Source organism: Mastigoproctus giganteus, chromosome 6 (genome assembly GCF_048544385.1).
Source record: "Mastigoproctus giganteus isolate SK-2022 chromosome 6, ASM4854438v1, whole genome shotgun sequence".
Lineage (NCBI taxonomy): Eukaryota > Metazoa > Arthropoda > Arachnida > Uropygi > Thelyphonidae > Mastigoproctus > Mastigoproctus giganteus.
Genome location: NC_143580.1, coordinates 217,538,400 through 217,549,085, shown reverse-complemented (window position 1 = coordinate 217,549,085; position 10,686 = coordinate 217,538,400). Strand labels below are relative to the sequence as shown.

Genomic DNA, 10,686 nt, shown 5'->3' with positions numbered 1-10,686 from the left:
CTGATTCATGCCCTTCCTTCTACAGTTTAGATAAAGAACTCTGCATCCTTTGCCAAAGATTTCTCATTATCTTCCTCCTTGCAACTTGATTATAGACCAGCCTATCTACCATAGGCTTCTTTGTCACCTTAATTTATATGTATCCCATGCATTTTCCTTGAATGCTTCCCATTTAGAATTTGCTGTTGGTAACATCCTCGTTGGTTCCACTGTATGGAATTTAAAAACTTTCACAGACCACTGTAGTCACCTTTACGAAAACAAAACCCTTAACCTTATACCTAGTGGTAGTAACATCTTTGAATAAAACCCACATCAGAGCACTGATCATTGCCACCTATTGGTTTATTTATCTGCAGATTCTTAATGTGATGATCGAGGGTATTACTCCCGTTGGATGCCTCTCGAACATGCTGCCATAGAAAATAATCACACAATAAATAGTGTGCGAGTGACCAAACCACAAGTTTCAGGCAATATCTGAGAAGTTAGAATCCCCCATTATAAGACAATCTGATTTACTAGCCAACTCTATTTCTCTGTACAATTGTTCATTATACATTAAAAAAGCCTTTCAGAGAAATTGTATCTCTTGTCCCCCAAATGAGGTCAACACCCTCTGTGAAGAATAGCGAAGAGTCAGAAATGACTACACCACACTTATATGGCAGCATGAAAGATCATCTTGGGAACGACTGGCAATACTGTACTGCATCACAAAAAAAGCCCCCTATGGGCAAAGTTATTCAATCCACTCATACCCCAGGGCATTATGACTACATCGTGGGATCAACCTATGGCTAATCTTCTGGACACAATTTTTGGTACAGATACTGACCCTCTGACAGCACAACGGCAAGAAATATGCGAGGCAACCACCTGCTTCAACAATACTGTAAAAGACCAATTTACCACTGATGAACTGCAGCAGACTCGTACCAAAATGGAGAGGAAATGCCCTGGACCTCATCGAAACGAAGTCCTTAAAAAGACAGCCCAAATCAACATCCAGTTTATACTCGACCCCTTCAATAAGTGCTTGTCATATGGATCTTTCCTAGAAGAATGGAAAAACGCCAACGTAAAGCTGATCATAAAAATTCCGTCTAAACCGCTCCAACAACCAGAGTCTATCGACCCATGCTCTTTTATCTAGACAAGAAAAACTATACTACTGTATAGTTTTTTTGCCTAGTTATGTCTCTTCTGCTGTGTAGAACCTATTGATTTACTAAACTTAAAGTGAAGTTCAAGAAAAGTAAATTACTTTTAATTATTATTATATACATATCAGTTTTTTAATCATACACCAACCTAGGAAGTAAATAATCTAAAATGAGGAACCACATAGCTGCTTGAAAACAAAAATTCTTAAAAGCAACGTTTAAATTTATCCACGAAAATTACAAATTTCTCAAAAATAGACTTTCAATTATTTTACATACTCCATCCCATGAACCTTAATTTAAAAAGCCTAAACCCCAAAATACGACTTTTATACCAGCTCATTCTCTGATCTTGAAATCAATTTTAAGGTCACTTCTGAATTGACGAAATGAGAATCTTTCACTTTTACAAGATTTTTTCAACTTATTACCTTACTTAGGGAAGGGATGTTAAAAAAAAAAAAACTTAACGCTGGGACCTGTAAGCTCCAGATGAGGAAGAAAAAAAAAAAAAAAAAAAAAAATATATATATATATATATATATATGTATTTTAAGCCTAATGACAAACTTTATTTCCCAAATAAAGACAATTTTATTCGAGTTGTTTTTGAAGGATATGTTTAATAATTTTTCACAGTAATCAAGGCCACCCGTTACACAACTCCCCCCCCCCCCCCCAACAACTCAGATCTTGTAATGATATTTCAATTATGTTGAATGGTGAAATTAAAGTTGAACTTTGCGCATCGGTTTCGTCCTCTCGCCAAATATAGAAGCGAAACAATCTTGAGAGATATATTTTAAGGTTTTACTCATGATCTTACCCCTAATGCCTTTTTAATAATCATTCCATTAACTTTGTGCAACTTCAGTTATCCTCAATCTTTTAGCCTTCGAGCATTATTTATAATCCTCATTTTAATCTAGTGTCCAAATCTTATTCAATCTGAATCGCCTCAGGCAGTTCTGACCAACAATACTGTTTTTCCCAGGAGCTGTATTCACCTTTCTTCATATTAGTATAACTTAGTCCCAAACAATATCTATCATCTCCGACCATATCTAATGTTTTTGCCCCTAATGCCTTTTCCATAATCATTCTATTAACTTTGTGCAACTTCAACATATTTTTAAAAATAAAATAAGTAATCGTATGCAGTACCTTTGAATACATAATAAAATATCTTGTTCAATATCAAAAACTACTTTGTAAACAGTTTTGGGTTTAAAATAGGTTTCGGTTTCTTAGATAATCTAAAAATAAGAGCTTATATACACACACTGCTTATGCTCACTTTAAAAATTCACAATAATAATCCAACTCCAAATGGTTATCCTTGTCTGAGGGAGGTCAGCAACACGGTCTGATGAAGGGTTTCGGCAAGGTACCCGAAACGTCGTACTATTCTTTATATTAGCTCCACGTGGTAAAAGAGTTGTTAATTATACATATTAATAATTCTTAATCCAACTCCACTTTTATTTTTTTCCTATTTATAGTTTATTAAAGTTATCCTGTAGTATTTTCGTAATACACCATCTTTATAATAAGGTCAAATTATTTTTGACCTTATTATAAAGTCAAGTTATAAGGTGTATATATACACCTTATAACTAATTAAGAAGGTTGCAGTTGTTTTCTAAAAAGAAAAAAGATGCAGATCGGATCAGGCGTCGTATTCTACAAAATGAAACATTGGTAAAACTTCTTATTTTAAGGGTACATTTTAACTACCACGATTTAGGAAAACTAAACATTAAACTAAAAGGTTTAATGTTTAGAAATTAAGGTTTAAAAATTTATGTGGAAAAAAAATACTGTAATTTCAAAATCGAAACCATCGTCCCTATTACGCCACAAACTCCAAATTGCTGTACATACGAGTATTAAAAGACGCGGAAACCAAGGAATGTAAATTATACTGGATGTTCTGTTGTAAAAAAGAATTCATTTTATATCACAGTCTATATTCTTTTCTGCATCAGCAAATGCATAATAGAGATCCTGTTTTAAGAAAGGATCTGTATCTACTCTTAAAGTGATTGGCTTATGATTTCTTGAAGTGGCCTACCGATTTTCTTTATCAAAATCAAATTATGCACTGCATAATTTGAATTGTAAATGAAATTTAAATTTAGAGCCATATTGTAGAAAATTTTCAATAAATAATTTAATTGTCTTTCTGCATAAGTTATTCTAATCAGTAGTTTGCTTCAATGGTCAAAACGGAATTGTTGTAATTGTATTAAGTTGAAAAATCATTCTTTTGAGGGTTGCTCTGGGCTTATGGTGAGGGAACCACAATGGAAATACTCTCGTAAGCAGTGAACATGTCACAGTAATCTGACTTCCGACGAGATTATATACATTACTTGACATGACCATGGGATTAATAATATGACGTCACTCTAGTAGTAAATCAAGTTTTGGTAGACCAACCTCAATGTGATTGGATCTCAGCTCACCAATAGCATTTCAAAATTTTATGACAAAATATATATATATTGGTATTTGGTATTTCTTCGGTATTGTTTTTTCGGTTTCAGTTCTTGTGTGTTAAAGTTATTGATAGGCAGGCGATTATAATGGCAGAAAATACTCAAATTTATTCTGTTGTTGGGATTGACAACGTTTCTCACGATTTTGAAATTTTCAAGGAACTTGGACAAGGAGGTAAGAATTAAATGAAATTTATATTAAAAATAGAGAGTAGGTATGTTACTTATCTACAAATATCAGAAATGTGCCTTTGCTTTTCATAATACTGTATTTTAAACTTCAGCTATTTAAAAATTAAATAATTGAATTGAAATTAATTATAAATCCTTTAATGTAATTGCTAAGACTATAATTATATTTTAAAAAGTCTAAAATTTGTTAATTCAAGTTAGTTGTAATTTTAGTCTAACTCCATTTGGTGCCCTAGAGTGAATTGGAGCCTATGGCCATCGCGATAGTTATGCTTTTTCAGCAGACATAATTAAATTTTGGAAGTCTTAAAATTACTTTTGTTTCTATCTGTATAAAATAGTAATAGTTGTGTGCAAATGAAATGGAAAAGATGGATTTCATTTGCACATTATTCTAAATAAATTAGATGCATTGCTCTCGTTTATGACTTAAATTGCAAAAAGAGTCACTTATGGACGTTAAAAAATAAATTGTTTCCAAAAGTGACTTAAGCTTTATTTAGTCTTGTAAATTAGTAATAAAGTGTAGTATCATACCTTAGAGGCTTATAACCATTTAATAGTCCATACCTTGTAATAATTTAACAATTTCCTTTTTATGGGCATTTGTAGTTACAGTGGCTGACAAAAAAAACGGCATCACTTGTGAATTTTGCAAATGTGTTTTGCGCTGCATTGTGGGTTGAAGAAACCTTCGAAATGCATTTGTTAGATGGAATATATATCTATGTGGATGAAATCCAATGAAAAGGCTGTACCTGATATACCTAATTGCCATAAATATCTTCCCAAAGGGTAAAATGCGTAATGAATGGAAATAGGATAAATCATACATTTCATTGTTTTATTTTATTAAGTTCTCATTTATTTTATTTTGAATAAGTTCTCAATATTTTGTTGTTCCTCCTCGAACTGCAATTACAGCCTTGCAACGATCTGGCATAGAGTTAACCAACTTCTACGATATACGGTTGCCCGATTTCGAGGTACCACACCTTTACAATGCTCTCCTGCAGCTGAATATTACTTGTTGGTTTATTCTGAGCAATTTTAGATGACATTATATACCAGCAATTTTCAAATCAAGACTATTGCCTGACCGATGCAATAGAAGCGTTATCTGACGCAATACCTTTCTTTGAGACAAATAAAATGACTGTAATCAAAACAAAACCTTAAGCGTTTCACTATAAATGTTACTTTTTTAAAGATGATGCAGTTTTTTTATCCACTTCTATTTTAGGTTTAGATGCTAGGAAAACGTATTTTGGAATAACAATAAATACAAATTTATGGAACAAGTTAGTGTAAAACATCACTTTAGAAAATAACCGAAATAGCATCTTTTTTGTTACATCTCATATTATGAAAGCACAAAGAGTTGCCCTCGAATAAACTAGACTTCGCCAGTAGAGAAGATTAATGTTATATATTCCCCGTGGATACCACCACCACCCAGACGACACAGTTTCGAAGCCTGTTGGCCCCTCTCATCGCTGAGCATATAGGCAATACAAATAACTTTTAATCTAAATGTTAAAGTAGGGCTTTCTTTAGTCGAAGCTGTATCCAACATAACATTTTAAGAACAATAACAAATAAACGGTTCTCTTTTGTTTTTCAAAGGAAAGAAAACCAATTTTATTACTTAAAGGGTAATATTCAAGTATATTAATTCTGTTCTTGTCATAATTCAAACGATTGTTAATTCTTTGACAAGTTTGGATTGTTTTCAACTTACCCATAGGTCGTCTTTGTTCTTCTGCATGGAACAATTTTGCCTACGGCTATCAATGTAGGTTATGATCCTCCCCCCTTTTTTTTTCCCCACAGTACGAAAATATGTATAATTTACAGTAAAATATTAACCTTCATTATACAGGGTTGATAAAATTAAAGTACCTTTATGTAGAGTGGAGCGAGTTGTAAGGCTCGTACTGAAGAGAAATTTGGACAACAGGTACAATGAAGAATGTGCTCTCTAAAAATAATTAGTGGCACTCCACATCAGTGGATGTGGAGTGCCACATCCACACAATATGCTGACACTTTATGTTCTAATTGCTTCAATATCTACTTCAAAAACAAGATGTACAATAAATGTTTCATAATAAAACACGCCTGCGTGCTCTGGATTCATAATTTATTTTATTTTTGTTACAGAGAGCATTAAAACTATGATAAATGAATTAGCTTTCGGCTGGGTGGCAGCTTTCGGTGGTGACGTGGCCAGCGTTTGTACAAACGCTGGCCACGTCACAGCCACAAACATCAACAAACAATTAACCACGTGCCTCACGCACCATCCTGGCAGTGCATCTCTATTCCAACTGCCATTCGAAGTATTTTAATCTGATGAAGGCTGCCACCCAGCCGAAAGCTAATTTATTTATCATAGTTTTAATGCTCTGTGTAACAAAAATAAAATAAATGTTTCGTTTCGATCAGTTTTTAGTCTCTTTACAAACACAGTATAGCTCGACCACTGCTTTTTTTTTTTTTTTCATAGTAAATTTGTGATTAGTATAGCATTAATTTAAATTTTATTTCGCTTTTTATTTGATAAATGACTAGGGAAAAGTTGGTATATATACGAAAAGTGAAGCCATTACGAAAGAAATTTAATATGAGGGCGCTGTAGTAGTGACTGTTTAGAAATGGTGGCAGTAAGTTTTGTGCAATGAAGTGTATTAATCGGTCAGTGCGGTCGCATTTTTTCTGTTTTCCGTGTTTACTCTCTAATTGTCTGTTATAGTCTTAACAAGACGATGTTCTTGTTTCACCTGTGCCTTTATCAGGTAATTAATATATTTGTATTAATGAGCTGGATATCATTATTCTTCTCTTACCTGATGCCTCCCTCCTTTACTTCTCTATCAGGGTAACTCGGGAGCCGACCGGGTAAAGTACCTACCCGGCAACCCAAAGGTCGCGGGTTCGATTCCCGCCTCGGGCTTGGATCAAAGTACTGCAAAAACCTTGGGAGGTGCAATATGGCCACAGAAGCCGATGCGCCAACAACTACCAAATCAAAAAAAAAAAAAAAAGTAACTCGGGAATTTTTTTTTTTTTTCTGGTGCAAGGAAGATCCGATTCTCTCTCAATAATATATATATATAATATTAAAAAATATATGTAAATGGCCGACCGGCAACCCAAAGGTTGAGGGTTCGAATGCTGCCTCGGGCTTGGATCACAGTAAAATGCAAAAACTTTGGGAGGTGAATTATGGCCACAGAAGCTGATGCACCAACAACAACTAACAAAAAAAAAAAAATTTTAATGATAGTTATTACAATGATATAACTATAAACAAAATTAAAATTCATAATGCAAATTATATATATATATATATATATATAATAATTTTATTCTTTATATGGGGGTACTAAATAAACATCAATTATAGATTACCACAAAATTAAAAAGATACCGTGCACCTTTTTATGATGAAATAAATATATAAATAAAACAAAAAGTTTAAGTAACATAAACCCAAATTTCATGGCACCCTGGTTGAAAACCACTGTGTTATGCATTAAAGACACCCACCCATCTTCTAGACATTTTTCATTTCATGTTGTCTAGGAAAAACTGCCAACAGGTGTCCAAACTTGCTGTATAGCTTTGTTTTCACCAGCACAAATACAGAAATTCTCGTAGCGACTGAGTTTCAATCGGTGGAAACAGTGACCTTAAATTCTAAAAAAAAAAAAATAAATAAACTTTATTATTGGTTTGTGTCGTGTTTTTGTGGGATATTTTTAGTTGGGTATAGCATATCATAACAGATCACCATTTTCAATTCAGTATAAAAGCTAAAAATTAAATTTTAACACAAAAGCCATGGAAGTATCTGTTAAATTGAGGGCACAGTGATGGTTAATATTTCAAGAATTACAAGTTTAAAAAAAGTAAAAGTCCATTTCTTCTTGTAGTCAATACTGTCATTACTTATACAGTTTGTTATTAGAAACCTTAAATTTTTTTTTATATTTACTCTTACAGCTTTTGGAAAAGTTTTCCTTGTGAGAAAGACAGACGAAATGGAACTCAAGGCAATGAAGATAATTCCATCCAGTTATATTTTCTCTAAAAATAAACGTAAAGAAAGCGTCGTGAATGAATTGGCAGCACTAAATCGTTGTAGATACAGCCCGTTTCTTATTCAGTTTTTTCATGCCTATGAGGGTAATGCAGGAATCCATATTGTTATGGGTAAGTTTAAATTATTTTTTTAGAGTATGTTGTTAGGTCTCAGTATATATGTTCAGGTTTGTGACACATGGCAATAGTATTTAATTTAAATACCAACTTGGTATGTAAATGCATGATTAATGGAATTAAAGCTTTTATCAACTTTGTTTTTGGAAAGGGAGACCAATGTTTTCTTTACAGTGGTGAGGTTAACTGGCCTATTTCAATGTAAATTGAACAAAAGGCTAAATTGGGACCTCAACAATGTCCATGCCACAAGTGCAGCATAATTGCCCCCCCCTCACAGACTATCTCTGCTTGGCCATGTTTGTTGCATTTCAGTAGTGCATTGACTATTTAGGTCATATTTCACTAGTTTCTATAATGTGGGGTCTCCGAATAGACCGGGGAACACTTTACAATATCCTGAAAGAGGCCTCTGAGGTCGGGAAAATTCATGTCTAGGAATAAATAAACTCATAAGCCGACCATTAAATAAAATTTTTACTGTAACTGAAGTTTATACAAATAATATCAAAAAACAAATTATTTACAATAAACTGATGGTTGTATATTACAGAATGCTAAAGAGCTAAAATAAAATCGTTTATTATAAAATATGCTAAAATCATCAACATCAGCCATTTTCAATCCAATGCACGATGAAGGCTTCTCCAGCAACTTTCCAGTTCCTTCTGTTTTGAGCACTGGCCATCCATTTACTACCCACTAACTCATGAATTTCATCTATCCATCTCTGCCTTTGTCTTCCAGGTTTTCTTCTAGCTCCTCTTGGGTACCATTTTGTTATTTTCTTAGTCCATTTTTCATCATGTCTTTGAGCTATGTGTCCTGTCCAAGACCATTTTAGTTCTTTAGTTTTGATAAGAATGTCCTTTACTTGAGTTTGCTGCCTAATCCATGTGTTTCTCTTCTTATCTAACAGTCTGATTCCCAATATAATTCGTTCCATTCTTCGCTGTGTAGTTCTCAGCTTCTCTTCCATTCTTTTGGTGAGTGCCCAAGTTTCACTTCCATAAGTCATGGTGGGGAGTATACATTGGTTCATTATTTTACGTTTCAGACAAAGTGGGATATTGCTCTTCAGTATGTGACTACATTTCATTATTACAGCTAATAACTTGTCCCAGATAAGTATATGACTCCACCTTTTCAATTACTGCTCCTTCAATCATTATTTCCCTTTCTGTGGCATACTTGTTCATCATTACTTTTGTTTTAGCTATATTCATCTTTAGTCCAAAATCCTTACTAACTGTGCATAACTGATTAAGATTTTCCTCTAATTCTTTGGGATCGTTGCTTATGACCACAATGTCATCTGCAAATCGTAAATGGTTTAGGTACTCTCCGTTCACATTGACTCCTTTCTGCGACCAGTCTAATCTTCTGAAAGCTTCCTCAAGGGCAGAAGTAAACAACTTCGGAAATATTGTGTCTCCTTGTCGAACTCCTTTCTCGATTTTAAATTTCTTACTGTCTTTGTCTAGTCTAATAAAGGAGGTAGCACTCTCATATTTTCTTCAAAATCATAACATATGGGGTATCTATGCCTTGTCTTTCCAGTGCCCGAAACATTGCCTTAAGCTGTATGGAGTCAAATGCCTTTTCATAATCCACAAATATCAGGCATAATGGTGTTTTATATTCATTTGCTTTCTCCGTTAGCTGTGATATTACGTGAAGGTGATCCATAGTTGAGAATCCTGTCCTAAAGCCAGCTTGCTCTTCCGGTTGATTCTCATCAAGTATTCTTTCTAATCTGTTAGTAATGACCCTTGTGAACAACTTGTAGATGTGGGATAACAAGCTAATTGGTCTATAATTTCCAATATCTGATTTATCTCCTTTCTTATGCAGCAAAACTATGATTGCATTATTCCACTGCTTAGGTGTCACACTTTTTCTAATGCACTTTGTGAAGAGCCTTTCCAGTTTTTGTGTTATATCTCTTCCTCCCAATTTTAACAACTCTACAGTAACTTCATCTTCCCCTGGGGCTTTCTGATTCTTCATTTTCTTCAATGCATGTTCTACCTCATCAGGAAGAATATCGTATTTGTTGTATGTGTTGCTACTTTGCAATCCAACTTCCCCACTGCTGGCATCATTCCCTTGTATAATTCTCTATAGTATTCTTCTGCTGTTTTTAAGTACACCATCGCTATTCTTCAGTTTCAGTATCATTTGTCTTTCTGTATTACTGCTCATGGCTGCTGATTTAAATCCTTTGTTTTCCTTTAATGCTTGTTCTACTTTTCTTGTGTTAAATCTTCTTATGTCCTCTCTGAGTCTTTTTCTAATGGCTTTGCATAACTCAGTATACTCAATTTTCTCCCTGTCAGTGTGTTTCTTGCTCTTCATTTGTCGTCTTCGGTTCACCACGACAAGTGTTGCTTGACAAATTTTTTCTACTTTGGATTTCTTTTTCCCTATAGGCTTTATCACTTTCAGAAAGTTGTAATATTCTTCATCGATATCTTGGTCCTGAGCAGTCTGCAGAAGCTCAAACTTGTTCTTAAGTTCCAGTACATACTGCTTTTTCTCCTCTTCTATTATCTCAAAGACCTTTGTATTATTTACTCCAGTCAGTTTTTTCCTTTCCTTTG

At 33.9% G+C, this 10,686-nt stretch overlaps 1 protein-coding gene across 1 annotated transcript in view; it reads left to right on the top strand.

Annotated features, from left to right (window-relative positions):
* Positions 1–772: 772 nt before the first annotated feature.
* The window catches only part of LOC150084974 (ribosomal protein S6 kinase alpha-5-like), an 88,601-nt gene continuing 78,687 nt past the window's right edge, over positions 773–10,686 (top strand). Inside the window, exons 1-3 of the mRNA XM_090376416.1 lie at positions 773–1,081; positions 3,716–3,842; positions 7,868–8,077. Coding sequence (XP_090232542.1) covers positions 773–1,081; positions 3,716–3,842; positions 7,868–8,077 — 646 coding nt within the window. The remainder of the gene's footprint in view (positions 1,082–3,715; positions 3,843–7,867; positions 8,078–10,686) is intronic.